The 24,770-nt window shown below is 36.7% G+C and overlaps 1 protein-coding gene across 1 annotated transcript in view; it reads left to right on the plus strand.

The window, feature by feature from the left end:
• The window catches only part of Agbl1 (AGBL carboxypeptidase 1), a 763,032-nt gene that overhangs the window by 556,112 nt on the left and 182,150 nt on the right, over positions 1 to 24,770 (plus strand). The window contains exon 22 of the mRNA XM_012948687.2: positions 7,466 to 7,629. Within this exon, the coding sequence (XP_012804141.2) occupies positions 7,466 to 7,629 (164 nt within the window). The remainder of the gene's footprint in view (positions 1 to 7,465; positions 7,630 to 24,770) is intronic.

Genomic DNA, 24,770 nt, shown 5'->3' on the forward strand with positions numbered 1-24,770 from the left:
TGAATTGACATGTGTTTATCTCATCTATGAAACCATACAAACATTTTTGAACAAATTGATGAAGCTTTTTCTGACTTGTAAGTGGTATACATTCAATGCTTCCTCTTACTTAGGCTTGGCTTCCTGGGACTGTAACATATAAACAAGATTTTAGAGATGCAATTTTTTTCCTCAAAATTCTGTATATTTTCTTAACTTCCTAGGTGTGTTATAGTATGAACAGTCTCATCCTACTCGATTTTATTGTTTATATCTATCCTGATAATTTTCCTTATATTTAATGTATTTGGTGATCCTGTTTGATCTGTAAGCTCAGGTATTTTGTAGAGTATAGATGACACTTTTTTTCCTCTCCCTCCTCTCCTTATCTTGACAATAAGCATTGTTTAAATTTGAAACCCAAGAACAGACTGCATCGCTCTTCCTTAGTCTCTCTAAAACACTAATATTTATACTTACTCATTATTTTAACCTATCTTTCCCTTAAGATACTGATTAGAAAAAAATTACAAAATTGTCATCTCTATTATGTATTTTGTCTGTAAATTCTTTCCACTTCTTATTTTAACCTAGAAATTGCACTTTTTCATCTCAATAGTACAGTCTTTTTAAATCTCTTATTATTCTCTTCCTATCTTTTTGTTTTATATTCATCATCGCAGTATACTATTGTTTCTTTCTGAGAACATAAATAAGAATTTTTCCAGCTACTTCCCTCACTTCTGGCAGAACATCTGTTTAATAAAATGACCTTGGCTTATCATCTTCAGAGTGCCTCCATTTTAGCTGTAATACTTCATAGGTTCATAATTTCTTTCCCTGTAATTTATTCTTTTTTTTGTGAGTACATAATGTGGGGTGTGTGTGTGTTTGTGTGTCCTTACAGCACACCATGCACTGACCTACAAGGGTCAGGGACAACCCACCTGCAGTGGCCAGAGGAATATATCTGGTGACATGTTCCATTGCTCTTCTGCCTGTTTTTATGTGAGCCAGAGTCTCTTATTTATAGGGGACTTGTTGTTTTTCGTAAGTCCAGGCAATGCCCCGCTCTTTGTTCTCCTTTGCTGGATTGGGGTTACAGGTATATATAGCCGTACTTAGCTGTGTTTACACAAACTTGGGAAGTCTCAAGACCCCTCAGTACCTCATGTTTGTGCAGAAGCACACCGCACAGCTGAGCCATGTCTCTGGACGTCACCTCTCTCTTTATGTTTATAAAGGGGTGTTGGATGATGCTCAGTTTTATAGAAAAATATTTTTCCATAGGTTGCTGAATGATATACAATGACTAATAGAATTTTGTGTATGCTTGTATCATTGGTTTTATGGCAAAAATCAGTGGACCATGCAGTTTAAAAATTGACTGAAGGCAATCACATGAGGACAAGCCTATTATAGATGGCAAAAGTCATTAGCTAATTAATAAAAATACACTCTTCAAAGGGACAGTATTGGAATACTCACTTGACCTGGGGTACAATGGACAAATCTTCATTTGTAGTTCCTAGATACAACCCCCATTCAGGTAGCTTTGAATTCGTAATCCTACTTGTCTGTAGTCTAGCACCAAACCCACTCAAATGAAAGATGTAGTCTGTGGTGATACTGTATAGGTAGAATCTCTAAGTATGTAGAGAAGAGAAACACAAGCATGAGGTTGGAAAAGAAAGCATTCAAACCAATATACAAAGAATTTCTTCAAAGTTCAAAAAATAATATATTAGAATTCATAAAAGAATCTTAAAATTGTTGTGCAAAAGTATACTTTATTCTCACATCACAGAAAAATAAAATGAATATGGAATTGTAAAATTATTAGAACTCTTTCAGAAAGAGTTTATGAGATGTATACATTATAAGAAAATTCAATACAGTTGGAGAGAGGATTGTTAAAGTGGAACATTTTATACAAATATTTTCAGAATTATTATGGTGAAAGGAAGAAAGAGAAAATATTATATTAAGGTGAAGACATAGGAAAGGTGGAATAACATTAGTAACATAAGCCCAATAGTAGCATATATTTTTATTTCTTTGTCAGATAATATAAAATTTAAGGAGGCTATACTCAGTTGGTTAATGAATGATTTTTTTGGAGAATTATTGAAAGATCAATGATAGTGTTGATAATTTCAAGCAAAAGAAATGAAAATCTAAATGTTCTTAAGAAAGTTAAAAATTAAAAGAGGGTCTTATTAAGAGCTAGTGGGAATGTGACAACCCATCTACTGTCATACTACAGCTTTGTACAATGGTTTAGGCAGCAGCAGATTCAAGAGTTTATTATGGATCTCTTAATACAATTACAGAGTCCTCTCTTTTCCACATGTCTATATTTTACCAGAAAATTATAGTCATAAAGTCTGACAGCATTTGGTGGCTGGGCAGCCACCTTTCTTTTGCTGTTAACTCTTTCTGTATAAATTGCATCATTACATGATTTGTATCTGGCTTTATTTTATCATTAAATCATGAGCATTTTCCATATTGCTAAATGGTTGTTATAATTATCTTTTTAATGGCTTCATTAAATCCTATCAAATTTATTTCATTATAATTCCCTTAGTAATTTCTTCTTTATTATACATTTAGAGTTTTATTTCCCTCAAATTTTGATTATTACATATAACATTGGAATAATTTACATTTTTATGCATATAACTTGACTTTTATTTTCAATCAGTTCATTTAGGAATACTTCCCTGAAGTGACATTATCATGTCAAGTGTTATTGAGTAATTTCCCAAAAGGTATGAATCAATTTAAACTTCTAGCATACATTTTGATATCTTGGAGCCTTTGGCATTAAAGGAGGTCAGCAGCCAGCATTACAAATTTGAATATACAGTTATTGATTTGCTGGATGAAAAGGCACTTTTATTTAAATAATGAATTAATGAACATCTTCTGACATTTGTCTATTGTAGTAATCATTTCTTTTTCCTTTTTGTTCATCATTTATCAGTTTATATTATTTAAAACTATCACTTTTTGGATTCCATTTGTCTCCCCCATATATAACAAATACTCTTTTTAGATGGTGCATTGTCAAACAAACTTAAAACAAACATGTTTATGGTTGTGCCAGTGAGTTTTGTTTGTGGCTTAGAACTTTTTTTTTTAGTAACATTGGTATCAAAATACCAATTTGGCACACATTGTTGAGTCACTTGACTCTTATTTCTATCATCTATTCTTTTACCTCAGCCTTAATGAGGCTAAGCAAGCTATAGTGTTCATTTATCACAGGCCATAAACAGGGAGTGGTTCTATTACACAGCTCTGGCCAGTGAAATGTTAGCAAATATACATTGGTGATTCCACATTTTTTTTTTTTTTGAGGTAGTGTTTCACTCTAGCCCAGGCCACTATGTAGTCTCAGGGTGGCCTCAGATTCACAGTGATTCTCTGCCTCCTGAATGCCAGGATTAAAGGTGCACACCACCATGCCTGACTCGTTTTCTTTTTCTCTTTTTCCTGAATTATGGTGTACCAGATGGAGCTAGAGTATCAGTTACCTTTCAGGTATGATGAGAGAACCAGGAAAGTTGCAAGATAGGAGAGCATTGAGTGTAAGTTGCTGAAATAATGCCACAAAGCTTCTACTTCCTCCTAAATGCCTTTCAGTCATCGTAGCTAGATTTGCTGTTATCTGTGGAACAAAATTGATTATCTAACACATCTGAGCTGTTTGAGAGGGTAGTCAATTCTCTGTTTTATGAACACTCATTTTTAAACTAACACATGCATGACTTTATTTATAAACTTTCTACTACTATATGCCCATGATAAGTGAGTAAAGGTAGAGGTTAAAATTCCCAATGGTCATTTATGTGTTTCCCAGATTGTAACTGAATAAAGAACAATCTCTTCAAGCAAAAAATAAAATGAATTTGTAAATGTTCATGTATTGTGACATAGTGAAAACAATTTGAAGACATCCGTGAATTCTCTACCAAGAGAAGTCAAATTCCAACATGGAAAATTTAATTATGTTCCTGAGGGAAAATCTTCTAGGGCCTCTCCAAATTCTCCCATGGAGAGTAAGGAATCATGCCTTCTCTCATGTATGGCCATCTAGCAGGTGTGTACTCCATGCCAAGGATGTGATAATGATAAATCAGAAACAGATACTTCACAATCCTTGCCCTGAAGTGCTTTATTTTCAGACCAAGGGATGAAGGTGAGGAGTTCATTCCTATCAACAAACCATTTAGATGCTATATGGGAGTTAAAAATAGAGTAGTAAAGAAAAATAAGACAATAGGGAAAAATGAAATAACAGACTCACCTAACTCCCCCCAGCCAATAAAAAGTGATATGAATTCCTTTAGGAGTTTTCTGGACTAGCGTTTTTATGACACCAACTACTGTCTGGAATATGTGAGCCAACACTAGGTATATGAAGCTATTTTCACTTTATAAACTACTATCCCTTTAGCTACTGCGGTACAGATGTAGACTGGTGTGAAGGAATGGCCTTCAGCCCAGGGCACAAGCTATTAGATTTGTTTTCCCCAAGGCTTGTCGTGTTATATGCTCTACTAGATGCTGAGATTTCCAGTGCGTAAGGGGGTGTTCCCTGCTTGGGGGATTGGAATCTCCTTGTTCATCTTCCCTGACCACCAGGAAGGGAATACCAACGAAGCAGAAAGATAGGACCTTCACTTCCTGCCTCCTGTCCCAACCAGTACTTCTTCAGGGAAGACGAGATCCCAAAAGAGGCTGAGCAACAAGTCTGATCTTAGAACATCAGTGCATGGAAAAGGACTCTGGGATTTTTCTCTCTTTACAAAATGGTCTTTTCTATGGATTTAAGGGGGGAGGGAAGCAATTTGTTCAACATCTGTCTTTCCCTTGTACTGCTGCTGTTTACAGAGGAGCTGACTTTCTTTGACTCTGAAGTAATGTCTCCTTTCTTTAGGAAACAGGTGTCAAAACAAGCAGCAAATTCAATTTTCAAGCACCTGAAATAAACAAGGACTTTCCACAGTGAATCTGCTACCTATAAAGACATCTGTGATCCATAGGTCTTCCAATTTAGAGTTTTGTGCTTTTTTTTTTTTTTTTTTTGGTGGATGGGAATGCTTTTGTCCAGTCTTTTGAAATTCTTCATGCCTTAACTGCTATATCACTTTTGTCTATTATAGCACTATTACCTGGATGCAAAAATCCAACATTCTCATTTTTAATTTTCACATATTTTTGCATATTTGTGGGGTACAGTGTGATCTTTTAATACATGTTATACAATGTGTAATGATAAAAGCAGAATGATTATGCCTGTCATATCAAACACGTATCATGTCTTTGGGCTGGGAACACTCAAAATACTTTTGACTGCTTTGAAATATGCAATAAATTGTTCACTGTGCCATTACATTAATTCAGTAAAGACAATTATTTTGTCAAATAGCTACATAATAAAAAATATATATTTGGCCATATGATAATGCAATGACTTTCCATAAAATATTAGCACAAATTAAATTATTTAATTCCTTAATGAGAAAATTATTATAATGTTTCAACCAATTCAAAAGATTAATTTTAAGATTATGTGTCATATATATATATATATATGTATATATATATATATATATATATATTTTTTTTTTTTTTTTTTCGAGATAGGGTCTCGCTCTAGCCCAGGCTGACCTGGAGTTCACTATAGAGTCTCAGGATGGCCTCAAACTCACGGTGATCCTCCTACCTCTGCCTCCTGAGTGCTGGGATTAAAGGCATGCATCACCATGGCCAGCTATAAATGTTTTTAAAAATGTTTTTATTTATTTGCAAGTAGAGAGAGAGGGAATGGGTTTGTCAGGTACTCCAGACACTGCAGATGCACGTGTGCCACTTTGTGCATCTGGTTGTATGTGGGTTCTGGCAAATTGAACCTAGGTTGTAAGGCAAATAACTTAACTTATAAGCCATTTCTCTAGCCTAGAAATGATGAAGTAAATGAACAAACAGAGGCAAACCTTTTCCACAATGAGAAATAAAAGGACTTGAAACTGTGTTAGGTAAAATTCATATGCCAATAGACAAAAATCATTTAACATTTCAATTAGCTGTCTGCAATTTACAGAGTTGTAAAATAGCTCAAGGACAATGAAAGATGAGAGCGACACAATGCATTTTCTATCACAGCACATTGTTTCCATTACTAAATTAAAGTCCCTCTAGCATATCCAAAAAAGGAACCAGAAATGGACCCATTTCTTCTTGTCTATGATCTGAGAAGTTACAAAGCTCCTATCTCCATCCCTCTCTACCACATTACTTCTCACCCATATTTGCAAAAGCTTTCTCCTCGATCTTTCTTCTCCCAACTCATCTTCCCTCAAATTTGTGATACAACTTGTGAGGTTGATCCTCCTAGAACATTTTTGTGACAGTCATAATCCCTTTTATATCCTTTACACTTTACTGAGGAATTTAAAGCATGAAAATACTATGATTTGATCAATTCCCATTCCATTTTCCTCTATCATGCCACCTCCTCACTCCCACTCCACTATTTTGATGTCTTATTCTTTTAGCCCTCTTCCATCCTCCGTGTCAAAATGTTGAAGGGTTCAGAACTATGCAAGTCTTGTGGAGTACCAGAAACCACTGTGGAGTAACAAATAGATCATGGGTGGTTCAATGACACTGTAAAATTAATAACCCAATGTTGATCATTTTTTATTTAAGTACAATGTAAATATGTTGATCTCAGGACCACACTGTGTTCTATCACATTAAACATCTTTATCAGGAAGAGAGCAAAAGAAATTGAGCTTATCTTGATCAGATGCTATGTTATCTGGAGGGGAGGATTATGACTCCATTTATCAGATGGGCAGGCTAATCTTGAAGTCAGGATCTCTTTATCTCAACCTCTCAATAGGGATTATAAGAAAGCACCGCCACACTTGGCTGCTGCAATGTTCTCTTACTTTATGTACTGTACTATAGAGAGCATGGTTTTGCTTTTCTTACTTGCATTATTTCAGTGCACTGGAAAAATAGTTTTAAGTAAATATGGCTTATTTTACTTTCATTACTTATATAAGAATGATATCCCTGTTCTTCATTTTTTGTTAAAATTTAGAGAAATTTGAAATATAGTCTAGTGAGATTATGAATCTTTGTTGCCACAGTAAATATCTTTTTCAGAATACAGATTAAAACATTATGACTTTAGCTGCCACTGGGAAGTGCTGTCCTCTCTCAACTGCTGGCATTTATCTCCCCAAATAGCTTGTTAGGGATTCATAGAGTCCACGATGTCCATGTAATATAGGCTGAGAACCACGAGCTTATAATGTCCATTGCAAAACACAGTGGACAGTGACCGAAAAGCTCTATTAATCCTCAATTTCTATAACTGGATGTGTTTAGAATTTTTTCTTCCTAGTCACAGATTGTCACCACCCAGTTTCTTTTATTACTGACTGATTTATTTAACTGGCAGGGTCTACAGTTTGGTACCGGTGAACTAGAGGAGATGGGGGCCATGTTCTGCTTGGGCCTCCTCATCTTGGAACTCAAATCTGTGGGCTGTAGCCCTCAGCTCCTGGCTCAAGCTACAACTCTGCTGAATGCAAATGAAGACACTCTGGACCACCACCTCCAGCGGTAAGACTCACATGGATGTGGGGGTCCTTGGCATTTTCAGTACAGAGTATTCTGGTAAAGTAAGTGAAGTGGATTGGTAGTGTTCTTGACAGGAAAAAAAGAAAGAAAATATAGCATGAACTGCATAAATAAGGTAGGTATGGTGGTTCTCTGAAGAAAGCCAGATCTGGGACATTATCCTGGCCTCCTGCTGAACACATTGAGGATGCTGCCTGCTTGTACACAAGTGTTTAAATGTAAAACATCACGCATATATAAATACATATTATTAGTACATATTACTTATGATAATGAAGGTGCAACTTGGTGAGATGGATACCCATCTACAGACAGTTTATTCAGTTACACATTTATATGCATATCAGCAACATTTCTGAGTAATTACTCAATAAAGAATGGGGAAGAGGGCTGGAGAGATGGCTTAGTGCTTAAGCGCTTGCCTGTGAAGCCTAAGGACCCCGGTTCAAGGCTCGGTTCCCCAGGTCCCACGTTAGCCAGATGCACAAGGGGGCGCACGCGTCTGGAGTTCGTTTGCAGTGGCTGGAAGCCCTGGCGTGCCCATTCTCTCTCTCCCTCTATCTGTCTTTCTCCCTGTGTTTGTCGCTGTCAAATAAATAAATAAAATATGAACAAAAAATATAAAAAAAAGAATGGGGAAGAATCTCACTGCCAATATCTAGACACTTGAGAACAAGGGTTCCATTCTCAAACAAAACGGTACTGATCTAGATGATTTGCCATTGGCTAGGAGAAAGCCTGGATCTCTGAGAACTAAGAACCACTAGTCAGTCAAAGGATAGAGAACCATCATCCAAATGAGCCCTTGTCACCATTTCCTATAGACAAACATTTTAGTCTTGACCAGGTCAATTCAAGGGCAAGAAGAGTAGACATAATGGTCACGTGGGAGGAGAAAGGACAAGGAGATACCAGAGAATTCACAGGCTATATCACTGCCTTCACTTTGAGTAACTGGACCAAGGGGAAATTAAGTATCAGCTGGTAAATGAGGAAGCACCTCACCATGTACTTCATGTCCAAAGGCAGGGAGAAAAATTAATATAGGGCCCATCTTATTTCCAGCTCATTTTCATTATTTTTTTTTCCTACCACCATTAAACTACTACTTTTCACTAAATGGCCACTCAAGCCTAGAGAGATCTAGTAGCATATGTTTATACTGCTTTGGAGGCCCCTGTTTCTCTGGGACTTAATTATCTAAATGCAGTAATTAATTAGCTCAAGAGGCTGTGCTACAGATCTTATAGTGTGGAGACGTAAGTCCAGACCTCCATCCCTAGAGACGCTGCAACTGATTGCTTTTGTTTTCCCATCATAGGCACTTCCCTATGTCCCCGCTCCCTTAGGGACCCTCAGCCCCCAAAGGTAGGGCATGTTTGGCATCTCATGGTGTTTGCACTCTCTCCCTCTGACAGCAAGTGCTTCCACCTGTCAAGACGTATATTTCTACTTGTCTTTTCATCTCTGCCTTTGCTATGTTAGCTTGGATCGGGGCATGTCTGAATTTTCTCTTCCCTTTCTTTCCCCTCTGTCTTCGGGTGCTCATTGAGGGAAGATTGAGCAGAACTGGCATCGCTTGCTTTCCTCGAATTGATTGTTCCCATCTGTTTGATCCAGTGCCGTGAGGATTAGTTGCCTGTAAACTAGAACAAGAAGAAATCTATCAAAGAAATGCCTTTTCTAATTTGAGTCTAAAGAATTCAGGGTCAGGCTTCAAGTACAGTGGCTGCTGTGCGGGTTGTCATAGGAAGATAGGTTTGTTACCTGTACCATCTGACATCCCACGTGACCAGTCCAAGGATACTCAAGCTAGAGGCCTTCCCAGGACCACTTCCTCTTCTCAGGCTGACTCAGCAATTTAAGGAGAGGGTGCCTGGGTATTATGGCAGTTTGGAATATATTTGGATTAATCTTGAGTGTTGTAGAATTTGGCAGGATGCAGCAGGAGAGAAACTATTTCACCTGGGTTTGTGTCACCATGTATTTTTTCCTATAATGAAGCATTGGCGGGCTTGGTGATGGATGACTCAGTCATGTACCCACAAACACACAAATATGTACACACAGGCACCACATCCAGACACACAAAAACTGATAATTGAAGCAATAGGCCAAAAGAGGTAGGAGGAGGATTGCGTGAGTTCAAGGCCACCCTGAGACTAAATAGTGAATTCCAGGTTAACCTGGTCTAGAGTGAGACCCTACCTCAAAACCAAACGAAAACAAACAAACAAACCAAAAAAAACAGACTTTGGTTTTTGCTCAAAGACAGTGTGATTTGGGATAAAATCATTGTGAAAATTTCTTGACCCTCAAATATTTTAACCAACACATTTATACCAATCAATATTTATAAGTTAATAAAATATGTTGATTTGAAGCCAACTATAGACTGAGTGCTACTTGAATAGTTTCTGTTTAATAGAGTTTTTATTTTTTAAATAGAATTGTGAGAAGGTCAAACCCTAGTGCTTCAGTTAACACTGGGTCATGTATTACAATGCCAAAAATAAAACTAATGTTTGTGAAAATACTCTTCACATGTTTCAAAGAGATCTTGGGCAACCTTCCCACATCCCATCTCTCCTTTGGTGTAGCAGAGTTTCCACTATCCTTTAGAAAGATTTTGTTGTTGCCCAGAAGGAGCTAACAGGGGAGAAGATGATCTTTTCCAAATGTCTACTTTAATAAATGCAATGTGGTGGCATTTGAGTCTCCAGGCTCCACAGACAGCATTAACCCCTGGGAAGTGACCTGCTGGGAAGACAAAGTGTAGCTGTACACATAGACATAGTGTTTTTTGACAATAGGTTTCATGCCTCATTTACCATAAAAACAATTAGAGTGTAGTCAACTTCCACAGGGCAACTTGCCATTTTTTTCAGAAGCGGAGGGAAAGCAGACATGGTGGTTTTGTCTAGTGAAATGAAACGCATAGGCACTTTGCTTTGGAGTTTCTTTTACCTTGGTCTTCTTCCCAGCTGATCAGTTAAGAATTGACTGCCCACTTTATCAGGCAGCTTTTCATCTTCTTTCTTCTTCCTTCCTCCCAATTTTTTCTCTAGAAATAATGGTGAGTTTGGTATGGGAATGTTGTTGTTTCCTCTGGAGGCACTTTTTATCCACCGTGAAGGGTCCTTTGCAGTCATTTAGCAGTTTTGCTGAGTCAGCCACTGTTGTGTCCATTTGTACAATTCCACTGCTTCCTGATCTTCTCAGCTAAGCAGCCCTGGCTCCATTACTAATGAGGCAATGCTCAAAGTTTCAGAACTTTGCCTAGGATTGGTATCTCATTTATTCTCCCAAATTACAATGTGAGCTTTAGGCTAGGCTTCCCTCAGCACTCAGAGAATTTGCTGGTGTGTTGATTGAGTTTGATAGGATAATTCTAAAAAAAATTTTTTATTAAAAAACATCTTCCATAGTTCTTGAAAATAACAATATTTAATAATTAAAATTCCTTGATTATCATTTTAAAACATTTAGTTATGTTATCAGAATCCCAAAGTATAATTTGGAAGATTTAAAACAGCATCAACATGCCTTTAATCATCCACGTAACCACTGTGACATTTAGGAATGAATACATTTACACCACAGATTTTACTGCTAGATCCCTTTTTTTTTTTTTTTTTTGTTTTGTTTTTGTTTTACGAGGTAGGGTCTCACTCTGGTCCAGGCTGATCTGGAATTAACTCTGTCATCTCAGGGAGGCCTCGAACTCACGGTGATCCTCCTACCTCTGCCTCCCGAGTGCTGGGATTAAAGGCGTGCGCCACCACGCCCGGCTAGATCCCTTTTTTTAAGGCAAGCCCAACAGATGGACCTTTCTTTTTAATATTTATTTATTCATTCATTTATTTATTTGTAAGCACAGAGATACAGAAGAGAGACAGACAGGATGAACTCCAGATGTATATACAACCCTGTGCATCTGGCTTACATGAATACTGGGGAAATAAACTCAGGTTGTTAGGCTTTGGAGATAAGCACCTTAACTGCTGAGCCAGCTCTCCAGCCCATGGCCTTCTTTTTATGTGACAGAGTGAGTGAAAGAGCTAGAGAGAGAGAGAGAAGAATTGGCATGCCAGGGCCTCCAGCCACCGTAATCAAACTCCAGACATATGTGATACCTTGTGTACATGTGTGACCTTGCATGCTTATGTCACTTTGTGTGTCTGGCTTATTTGGGATCTCGGAGAGACAAATATGAGTCCTTAGGCTTTGCAGGCAAGCACCTTAACTGCTACACAATTGCTCCAGTGCTACAACCCTTTTTTATTTGAAAACATCCCCTCGCCAGCCAGTATTCCCTAAGTGTTGCTCTGTAACTCAGCTACCCCAAGAAAATTGAAAGTTAACAGTTTGTCTGGACTGAAGACAAAGTTCAGGGCCAATTTGGGCAACTTAATGAGACCCTGTCTCAAAACAAACAAACTACAACAGCAACAACAAAAATCAAAACAAGCACTTCGGGACTTGGTGCTTGGCATGCAAGTATGAGGACCTGAATTTGGAGCCCTAATACCCATTTAAAGTTTGGGTGGGGATGGCAGCATGCCAGAAATCCAAGTACTTAAGGGGATTCAAGTGGGAGATTCGGTCTCAATAAATAAGGTAAGAAATAATCCAAGATGGCACCAGATATTAACTTCTGACTTCTACACACACTCATCTGCTCACAAATATACACATTTGAAAAAAAGCAAGTAAGAGTATGGGGAAGGTAGCCTCAGAGGAAGAATGGCAATCTCGCATCTGCAAGGCCTCAAGCTTATTCCCCAGCACTGTAAATAAATTAAAGTCTGCCTTTGTATCATTGATTGGTAATATCACATTATTATACCGCATATGTGTATGCACCCAATTATGTGTTTGATTTTACAATTAGCCTGTGAGGACCACGTAATTTTCAAGATTGTAGCTTTGTACTATAAAGATCTGGTGTTAGAAGTACTACCTCTGTATTTGAAAAAGTGATCAGTTATGTTCCCTCCATGATTTTTATTGGTGAATTCTATAATGAGTTGTTAACTGCCCAAACTTAACCCAGTGAGATTTCAATTTGAATTGTATTAAAATCATAAATTTCATTGGTTTATTGACTACTAATTATATTCTAGCCAAATTTGAAATTTTTGTATACTTTTCAGATATCTGATATTATTCAGAAAATATTATAGGAGTTTTTGTGCCCCTTTCACATGGTTCCTTGATAAACCACTATAAGCTTTTAACTGTAATATTTAACCCTTCATTATTACTCAGAAAAGAATCTTTTTTACTATTATTTTTCTTAGTTGATATCTTAGTTATATTGGAAAATTTGTGTGATTTTTCTCTTTTATTAGTGCTGAGGATCAAACCCAGGGTCATGGGCTCGGTAGGCAAACAACCTTCCCTGAACTAAATCCTCAAATCCTCTGCATCAATTTGTATTGATTTGTAACTTCACTGAAATCTCTAGTTAAACATAGTTCTTGTGGACTTTTTAAGGCAGATAATAGAATCATTTATTATAACTCTTGACAATCAGGTTTCCTTGTTTCTTTAATCACTTTATTCTAATTTGTTGATACAGTCTCATGTAGCCCAGTCCGGCTTGGAGCTCACTATGTAGCAGAAGTTGGCCTTGAAATCCCAACTCTCCTGCCTCTAGTTTTCATGTTCTGAGACTACTGGTGAGCACTACTACTGCCAGACCATCTTATTCACTTTCTTTTTAGTCATGTTTGTGTGTTTGTGTGTTTGTGTTTGCGTGTGTGTGCATGGACATGTATGTGTCATGGTGTACATGTGGAAGTGAGAGGACAGTCTTGGCTGTTAATCCTTATGTTCCAAATTGTTGAAGCAGGGTCTATTGATGTTCCTCACTTCATAATGTTGCCTAGGGTTTTGAGAATAATATGGAAGGGTAGGGATTCTATAACCATTTTCACCAAGACCCTAAATAAAAATAAATAAAACAGAAGCTAAAGATGTGTGCCAGCCCTACAGCACTTGCCTGGTAGCTCAAGGCTGTTGGTTTGAAATTCAGGTTCGACATCTTCCTTATTAACTATTCTGTTTTGTAGCATATTCATTTAACAACAGCAAGGTTGGATGATGAATTTATAAAAATTGGTATTTAGAGAAGTTATAATTTCTTCTATTTAAAAGATTTAGATTGTGTTAAGACATTTTTATGATCTTTCAGTCATCTTCCAATTTCTAAGGAAAAGATACTTGTCTTTGACTGAAACTATTATTTTGAGCAGAAATAGATGTTACTTACTCCGTATTGAAGAGGTTAGTGCCTGTGTTTTTAAGTGACTGAAGCCTGTGCTTGGTCTGTTTTGTTCTACATTTAATAAATTTCCCTTAGATTTATCTATACCTTGAGCAAGAACACATTGCTTATAAAACTTTGTATACGGTTTATTTGAACAAAATGTTCTCCTTTTTTTTTTTTTTTTACTTTCTCACTGTTTTTATTTTTGAGGTAGTGCAGAGCACATCACCAGCTCCAGGTTGTCATGTTTTCTTCTTCCTTACCCATTTCTTTTTCCTTTTTTTTTTTTTTTGCCTATTAATTTTTCAATCACTTCACCATTATGGAGCTCAGTAATTGCTCAGTAAACAAGCAATTAGAAATTCGTCAAACCACCTTATAGTATAATAATATGTGTGCTGTAACCTGACAGAATAGAATTGGTATGATTGTACTGGGGAGTTCAAGGGGAGAGGCCAAATAGGAGTCAGGGAGTATGCAAAATAATATATTGCATCAATTATGGGCCTAACAGAGAAATCTGGAATCTGGGTAAATATCTCAATATATGAATACAATGGTGGCTATGTGGTATCTTTGGTTTTCAAATTAGTTCTATTTCCATCAATTTCAAATTAATCTAAATTGCATGACAATTCCTTTGACACCTTTAACTGTTATCGGTCACATTAATTCCTATGGTTTGTGATATCTCAGAATAAACATTACCCTATCATGTGTAATGTCTCAGAATACTTTTAGCTTCATTTTGTTGCTACATGGAAGGGAGCATTTGAATGCAACTCAGCCTATGTATCTTTGGTGAGATCTTTGTGTGATCTTTGGATCACACAATGCCTTTAAAAAAAGTGAAAGGCTCCCTAACAGTTCAGATAAAATGAACTTATTATTCTGGAAGAAGTGCTAAAGTTAGACTGAGAAAATAATAACATCAACAACAACAGAAACACTGTTCTATTAGCAGTTAAACAAAAACAAAAATCAAAATTTTTGTATAATTTTATGTTGATTCTTCTGTAATAACTATATCAAAATAATGAAAATCCAATGTTAGTGTGCCTATGAGAAAAGAAGTTTAATAACATCATACAGTGATCTGCAAATTGGTTTCCTTTCCTCTGGAGGGTAATTTGGCTCGTTACAAGAAGGTCTATAAAAACTTCTCACTTGATATTACATTTATAGCTTGCATACTACCTTTGAAGAAAATAAACACAACTGAAAACAATACTTAATATGTATCTATGTATAGGAACAATAACCTTTTCCCAAACAATTTTAAATATCCTAAATAACTAGCAGTAGGAAAAGGGCAATAAAGAAGGAATACTGCTGCTAAAATGTCTATGGTAGTCTAAAACCATGAAATCAATGAATATTTCAATGTATAGATCAAGAAATAATAATAAGAACAATTTAGTGTCTTCTTAATATCTAACCGCTTAAGTATTTTACATGCTATCTCACTTTATTCACATAATTGAACTTTTAAGGCAGCTACTGTTATTGGCATCCTTCTTCAAACAAGCACATTTTTATGCAAGTTTAGAAATCTGCCACATCCATAATTTTTAAGAGACCATTATGTCTTTTGAATATTTTCCCAAATCCAAGGTTCTAGTTTATATTTTTTATTATTTTCAGCCACTAAAATGATAAATGAAAACAAAATGTGAATGGCGAATGACATGCACATAGCAATTGTCACTTTACCATCTTGAAGGAACACTGACAGGGGTGAGGAGGATGTTAAATGCATAATTTATAGTTTATTTTATTAATTCATTTTATCTGTACCTTCCTGAAAGTATGTGTTGAGTGCATGCCCATTATAGTAGTATGTTTGCAAGTTTTAGCTTGGAGTGACTGAGGCTCATTTTGAATCATAAACTGAATATGTCTCCAAAAAAAAAAAAAAAAAAAGATCCACATATGCCATCATTGGCTGAATGGGTCAGAACCTATGAGGAACCAGAAGATTATTACAGACAGAAAAGCATCAAAGAGTATTTTCTCCATATTACATTTGTAACATGTTTCCTCCTAATCACACCCTTTGAAGAATATACCTGTCTTATGAGTGACTATAAGGGAGCCCAGGGAATGTGAACCATTCTCTAGATCTCTGGAAGTACTTAAGTGTCTTGCTCATTGCCAGTCAACACTGGGAACTCATTCTCTTGTGCCTCGGGCTCAGCCAAATGAATAACTGGTCTCATGCCCACAAATCTATAAATACATGGAAATAGAATAGCTTACCAGACCCTGGAGAAGGATTTCAATCAAGAAACTCTTCCCATTTTCTGTATCAATAGCAACTTTTGTCTTTTGTTGTTAATTCTATAAAATAGGAAGCAAATAAAATATTTGAGGTTTTTCTAAACAGGGGAAATTGGTTTATCTATGAAAGCTTCTTATAGCCTATTTACTCCAGTACTTTTTCATGATTTTTAGAGCATTCTGTTTTTCCCTTTATTCTCATCAAGTTATGCCAATTTTCACTTTAGGTACTCCATGACCTCTGGCCAGATCCCTAGTATTATGGTTCAAAGCAATTTGACCTATGGAGTTAGTTTATCAGATATAGATGAAGGAAACCAAAGCATGTGTGCTACAACAAAATGGGGCTTCAGTGTTCTTACTGGGAATTTCATTGCAGGCTGCGGCTGTTCCTGGGGATGTGTGAATATTTCAGGAGACAGAAGTTATGACTTGCATCCCCTGGCCCACTGATGTTTCTCTCTACAGTTTTGTCCCAGTCAGTCCTCACATATGTCCTAATAACAATAAATGGAAATTTTAACCATGTGATAGCTCATTATGGTCTTACTGATTCTATTTGCAATGAGAAATTAGCCTATAAGAAATGAAGATAGTTTAGCATAAGCCAATATTGATTCAGGACAATGGAAAGGGAAACTGAATTAGGACCAATATATTTATGACGACTTGGCATTCTTCATTTTGTTATGTGGGTTTGATTCAGGAAAGCTGAAGACTTGACTTTCCTGGGCCTTGCCAGTGGGTAGGAAAGCAAATGCGATGAAGAGATGGAATGATGGCAACAGAGTACCATGTGCTTGAGATTTGATGAAGATTTGATGTGCATTATCTTATAGTTATCCTTAGGATGTCATTATCACTACTAGTACCATTCTCTATTGTATAAATGGCTACAAGAGGCTTAGTATTTAAAATGATTCATATAAAACAGAATTCAAATGCCTCATTCTTCTACTGAAACATTTCAAGCTATTCTAAAAATATAACCAGAGCCGGGTGTGGTGGCCTTTAATCCCAGCACTCCAGAAGCAGAGGTAGGAGGATCACTGTGAGTTTGAGGCCATCCTGAGAGTGCAGAGTGAATTACATGTCAGCCTGAGCCTGAGTGAGACCCTACCTCAAAAAACTATATATATATATACATATCTCCATAAATAAAATTAAACTCAAGAAAATAATTCATACAACTCAAACCTTCTTCAAGTGACTGAATTGTCTAAGTGTAGTGAAAAGTTCAAGTTTAGTATAGCATCCTCCATGGTAAGGAAAAATTGTGACATCATGCCCAGAGGCATTACCTCTCTCTCTCTCTCCAGTATCTGACTGCTGATCCCACAATGCACAACACACAAATCCATGGAGAATATTTACAACCCCACTTAGCCAGGTCCCTATTGGATTGGTATTGGGGATGAGGGAAAGGATAGTACCAACACTTGATTTGTCTATAGTAAGTATATCTATAATAATAAAAAAAATCAGTCCCAAAATTCTAAATGTTTAGCTCACTAAGTACTTAGGTTGTGAAGCAAAAGTAGCTGACATAACTTTGTTGTAGATCATGTTCATGCACTAACTACTTACGGTTATCCTAGGAAAATCTTTGAATCATAATCTTACTCTAAGGAATGGATATGAATTTACCATTAAAGTCTACTTAATATTAACTCTGAAGGTTAGCCTTAGAAAGAGTTATAAAACAGTTAAAAAAAGAAAGTTGAAATGATTTGAATCCCAAACTTGACCTCAGATTAGCCACTTAGGCATTAATGATCTAGGGAAATAAACAGTTGGAAATTATATATTCTTATCATATAACAGGAATTAGTAAATTAAACTGATTGATAATGATGACAATGTTTATTAATGAGATGGCACAGTACAAGTAATATTCCATGTTAATATCCATAGAAGTGCTTTAAAATCCCACAGAAATAGTAATGAAATGTAAATATTATTACCCCAATTTTACAGAGATGGAAACCAAGTCATGAGGTCTTAAATAACTTCTCTAAGGACTTGTAGAACATAAAGGATAGATGCAGAAATGGGATCCAAGCAGGTGGCTTCTGGAACCAGTGAGCTCAACCACTATGCCAATTTGAATAATGGAAATTACTTTGTAAAATTATCATTTAAAATATTTTTGCTTATTTATTTATTTGAGAGAGAGAGAAGGGAGATAGAGAGAATGGGCATACCAGGGCCACCAGCCACTGCAAATGAACTCCAGATGCATGAATTCCCTTGTGCATCTGGCTTATGAGTGTCCTGGGGGAATCGAACCTGGGTCCTTGGGCTTCACAGGCAAGTGACGGGGAAGTACCTTAACCACTAAGCCATCTCTCTAGCCCATGATATGATTCTTATGTGATTATATGCTCTGTAATACTTTGCTAGATTCATGAATGATTTTGGGAATCATGTCCTGCAAACAGACAGATGTATAGCTTCAAAGCAGAGATTTGAGTGCCTTAAGAGAAAAGTATAGGCTACATTTCTTCAGAAGTTACCAAGGAGTATGACAATAGGAATTTAAGTCTGCACACTACTTTCTGAGCAATGGTTTCAATTTTCTGTTACTCTCTATTCTACTCTGTATTCTGGAGCTTCTGGCTCTATGCATGGAAACTTTGTGAAGGCCTTCATCAGATACTGGAATGGTGACAGAGTGAGACACCAATGCATGGGAAGTCATCTGGGATTCATGATTGGTGTCCCAGGCAGAGTCTCTACATCCAAGAGGATGGTTAGAGGCTTCATGTTCAGCACAGAACTTGTGTCTTCCTCAAGACTATAATTGTGTTTGCTGCATAAAGGAGAATAAAGTCAGGAGTCCTACATCTCCTAAAGAAGCTGGAATTCCTAATTGAAACCAGTGCTGGAAGAAATAAAACCTTTACCTATTTTTTTATGCCAAAATGTGGCTAAAAGGTAGACACACTTAGTGCTGTAGGGACTGATGTTCTAGGACAGAGGTTTTCCCTAACCTCTGGAATTCTTATTTTTTCTGCATAATGAATAACATTCAGTTAATATGTGCAAGGTGTTGCAGACCTTCTTTAGCACCAGCAAAACATGCACACCCACACACACACATGTACAGCAACAAAAGTATAATACTCAGACTAGGGAGATACCTTAGTCAGTAAAGGGCTTGCCTTATAAGCATGAGGATCTGAGTTCAATCCCCAGAATCAACACAAAAATGCCAACAGTGCTGGTGTGCATCTGAACCCCAGTATGGGGAAGCATACGTAGACAGATAACTGGGGCTCACTGAGGAGCCAGTCTAGCACAATTGGTAAGGGCCAGGCCCATGAGAGACATTGTCTCCAAAAGGTGGATGGCACTGGAGAAGAAAGACATGTCTGGCTCCCACACGTGTACTCATAGACACAGGGATATGCACATACACACACCTATGTGTACACATGCGAACCCACAGTCACAGGGACATGCATACACACATACATCTAAAAGGTAATGTTCTACTGGAGGAATAAAAAGGAAAAAAATAAGAGAAGGCAGAAGAGATGAAAAAGCAGGGGTAGTAGGATAGAAAGAGGGGATTAGTCAAAGAACCACAGAACCTGGCCTCAGGTGGACAGAGAAAAAGAGAAGTTTTATTCAGGGTTTCCAGAATGGCTGAATTAACATGCAATTCTGAAATAATATGCAAATTTAATTCACTAATTCTTGTCCAGAATCTTTTAGGTGAAATGTTTCCAAACAGCTTTGTCAAATATTTTTAGTACAGCAAGCTGAGAAAGAATAGTCTTACAGATATGAATGTCATGCCGAGATATTTGGACAGCCTAATATGGGTTATCAAGAGAAACTCAGCAAATACTTTTTAAAATGGGCAGTATTGGAGCTGAGGAGAGGGCTCATCAGCTAAAGGAACTTGCTTTCAAAGTCTGATGGCTTGGGTTTGATTCTCTAGTGCCCATGTAAAATCAGATGCACGAAGTGGCATATGTGCCTGTAGTTAATTTGCTGTGGCAGGAGGCCATTGCATGACCATTCTCATTCTCTTTCTCTCTCTGCTTGTAAAGAAATAAATAAAGATATTTTGTAAATGGCCTAGGCATGGCAGAGCATGCCTTTAGTCTCAGTTTTTGGGAGGCAAAGGTAGGAGGTAGGAGGATTGCTATGAGTTCTAGGCTAGCCTGAGACTACATAGTGAATTCTAGGTCGGCCTTGCCAGAGAGAGACCCTACCTTGAAAAACCAAAAGAAATAATATATTTATGGCTGGAAAGATTGCTTAGCAGTGAAGGTACTTCCTTGTAAAGCCTAAGGATCCAAGTTTGATTCCCTAGGACTCACATAAGCCAGATGTACAAGGTGGCACATTCATCTGGAATTCATTTGCAGTGGCTAAAGGCCCTGGCATGCCCATTCTCCCTATCTACTTTCCTTCTTTTTCTCTCTCTCTTTCTTTCTTTCTTTCTTTCTTTCTTTCTTTCTTTCTTTCTTTCTTTCTTTCTTTCTTTCTTTCTTCCTTTCTCTCTCTCTCTCTCTTTCTTTCTTTCTCTCTCTCTCTGTCTCTAAAATAAATAAATAATATAAAATTTGGAAAATGAGCAGCATAAAGAGCTATCAACTATTTCCAGTAAAGTAATCAAAGCTTTTTATGATTGTTTTATTGAGCTACACTGGGTATAAGGTCAACTGCAAATGCATCATGCTTATGAATTTGGCATATAACACATGTGTGTGAAACAATTACAGTAATCTAAATTATGATTACTCCCTTCATTAGCCTTCATCTCTGTAATCCCATCTTGGTTCAAATGTTGTTTCCCCAATAAACCATTGCTTTCTGTCCTTCAATAGTAGTCTGTCTCTTAGGATTTTATATAGATGGGTTCATACAGCATGCATTCTATATTTCTTTAGCCTTTTTTCATGGAGTTTAATGATATGGAAATTTATTCATGTTCTAGACTGATTTTCTTTTTTATGTTACTAGCCAGTAGACTGAAAAAATGTGGAAGAAATTGCACATCTAGACTTCAACCGATGTTCTGTTTCTCTATGAGCCTGAAATGCATCAGTCCTAATTTAATTTTTTTAGCCAGTTATTCACTCTGCCTGGTCTGCATTTCCTGCAGATGGATGTATAGCCAGCTCCTCTTTGACATTCAAGACTCAGCTTAAATGTCATAATCTCAGCTTCAATTTACACCATCTCAGCAAGACTTTTCATGATCACATTGCCTAAAGTAGCATTCGTAGCTGCTACTACTATAACATTTCAAATTCCATACTATCTGCCACTTGCAGCTCTATAGTCCATCCAAGAATGTTAGTGGCTTTGTATAAAACTGTATCTCTAGCACTTAGAACAATGGCTTATGAATAGGAGGAAATAAATCAATAAATGAACAAAGAAATCCTTGCTAAGCCTCTAATCACATGCTTATGGGAAAACATATAGATTTATGGGATGAAAATATTAGTTGAAGGAATATATTCTAAGTATATGGATTAATAAATATTTGTGAACTTGGGTTTTGTTTTATAGTCACAGATTTATCTTAAGTCCTACCCCATTGAACAGTTTGTATATTTAAAAATGCTTAAGTAAATTAATAGAAGTAATAATTAATCCTTTCCATGTAATATGACACTACAGTACATAATGATGAGGTAATTGATATTCTGCAAACTATTTACACACTGAAATGATGGATAAACAATGTTACTTTACTCTGCTTCAAGATTACTGTCAACAAAATCACACCTACCCAGAAGAGCACACAGTTGCTTAGGTTGGGAATTTGGTTGGAAAAAGTCAGCAATGAGCCCAGGATGCTGAACCTCTCAAAGTTCTCATAATACTGTGTTGACCCTGGAAGAAATATAATGTCTAGGAGAAGATAGAAAAAGTGTCCCCTTCTGCTTTGCTTTGGTCGGTATACAACTAAGACTATTATAGTTCATTTCTGAATTTCCCAAATGAACACAGGATCAGAGCATCATGTGCTTAATGTTCACAAGAGTAAACAGAGTTGTGTCTACAGAATGATAGAAAGAACAGTGTTAATTCTGTCAGCTGTCTACAAGAAGTCCCATAATAGAAGGAAATCAAAAGCAGTCTTTGTTATTTGCAATCAATATATATTAATTTCTAATACTCCCCTTCTTGCTCAGAAAGTTTCCTGTGGTGGTTGAAAATGCCCCACATAGAATAAGCTCTTATTGAGTGCATATTGATAAATAACTGAGGAAATATTTCAGGGTTCCACCTGTTTAAAGCATTGAAAAATTCCAAGTCTCACCCCACATGCATTAAATGAAAGTTATGCATTACAGGTTTATGTTATGCTTTAATTTATATCTCAGAATTGGTAACAGCCTTTGAATATGTTAAGGTCTAAGTAACGTTTCACACTTGCTTGTATGTTCTGCAAGACCTTTTGCAAAGCTTTGCATTAACCACCACAAAGGAAGTTTTTAAGAGTGGCAAGGACTTGGAATTTGTTTGAAAATTATTTGCACCATTAGGATAATAAAATATAATAAAAGATAATAGATTTTTTTCAAGTGAGACAAATGGTTTATGGTAGCATTAGGAGTTATTGCTTAAGGCACAGAATAACCAGGGCCAAAACTTCACACATAGACACACACACACACACACACACACACACACATTTTTCCCCCTCAATTTCTTTTAGGCTGAGTGGATGGATGCTGGTTGAGAGGGTACTGTCCACCATGTGGGTGCTGAATTGTAGATCCTTGAAAAGGAAGTTTTGTTACCAATCTTAGTACAATGAAACTGCGGGTGATAAGATAAACTTGCCCAAAATTATTTTCTGAGGCATTTTATTTTTAAACGTTGTATTGTTTCTCAGAGAGAAACATTAGTTACTGTTCTATTTTGTATACAGACATTCACTTCAAATTCTAAAAGACATAAAACACATCCACATTAATTAGTAGGTAGCATTTTGGGAGAAGGCATCTGAATAAATTTCTCTATTAACAAGAAGGAAGACAAAGGAAGAACAAAAACATATTTTTTTACATGATGAGGAAGCAAATGTTTGCAAATAATATTGTTGAGTGGTGCATTCCTGGAGGTACTGACAGCTCCTTATAAGGCAAATGAATATTTCAGTTAAAGTTTGTAAGCAAAACACAAAGCTACTAACACAATATTCTTTTGTTCCTCAGCAAACTGCAGGGGGCAAGAGTGAGCTTGTGTACACACAGAGAAACTAGATTTCCCTGAGTGCACTCCTCTCACATGTGCTTTTAAATCTCCCAACTTGTGATGATTATTTTTCAGCAGTGAATTAGCAAATCACTTTACATAGTACCATTATGTAAAATAAAATGATACTTTGTTTTTCTGCATTGGCCAATTACTGGGTGGAGAAAATTGAACTCCTGAAAAGCACGTGTTTGTAGAGTTTGGCAGATTACAGGAAAGCCTTGTAAAAAATGTTCCCAGTTGTTTGATGTAAGAGAAGGAAAATTCCAGGAACAAGTAGTAAGTTCAGGTGAGTTTGAGACAGTACAAAATTTATTGATTTCATAGTAAAAAAAAAAAAAAAAACCCAAATGTAATCATAAACATGAATTCCCTCTAAAAGGTTAACAGTAATAGAGTTTTACTATTTTGAACTTATTTACTCCTTTTCCCCTCTCCCCTTTTGCCTGGTAGTCTTATAGAAAACATTAAAATATATTGTTCCTAATATTCATAATATTATAAAATTCATAATAAATGACACATGAACTAGAACCAATTCATACTTTCCACACAATCACATGTAGACAAAATGCAGACTGGGATTATTAGGTTTTTTATTGCTGTGCCATGACTCCCATCTACTATCAATATTGAACATGGTTCTCGATAAGAACTTTTTCATTCAAACATGGAATCATCATAGCTATAGTCTCCTTCCAACTTCAGAATGCATCTGGAGGGTTTGTCTTTTCCTTGGCATGAGAAGTCTTCCACTTGACTATAGCAAAGACAGGTGAGGTAATGATTGTCCAAATGGATTGCTCTTTTGATTCTGTTCATGACCTGGCATAATAGAGACACATAAAAAGGGTCAGCTAAAGAGACTTCAATGAAGGAGTCTGTTTGGAAAGGCAAGAACATGGGAAGCAACATAGGGTAATGAGGTCCCTGGAGAACATGAGATTGGGAAGGTTATTGTCCTTAGGGGAAAGAGTGAATCTAGAAGATCTGTTCTTACCTGGGATGGCCATATGCTGACAGCAGAGGCATGGTGCCACCTGGCAATGGGTTTACAAGGAGAGAAACTGGGGCATAAAAACATGCCACTTTCTCTTGCTCACTTCTAATCTACATAGTATACCAACTTTACCTTCCCCAAAGCTGGTACACCAAGGCAATGCCCATTGTTCAAAGCAATCTTTGGGTCAAATACAGAGCAAGATTCACGAAGATGATGAAAAGAAGATTGAACAGGCCTGGGAGGAGAAAATGAGGACCGCACAGCTCATGTGTTCTTTGACCTACTCCCTAAAATGACCAGTTTCCATACTATTAAAGATAATAACATTGAAGT

This window comes from Jaculus jaculus, chromosome 3 (genome assembly GCF_020740685.1).
Source record: "Jaculus jaculus isolate mJacJac1 chromosome 3, mJacJac1.mat.Y.cur, whole genome shotgun sequence".
Classification (NCBI taxonomy): Eukaryota; Metazoa; Chordata; class Mammalia; order Rodentia; family Dipodidae; genus Jaculus; species Jaculus jaculus.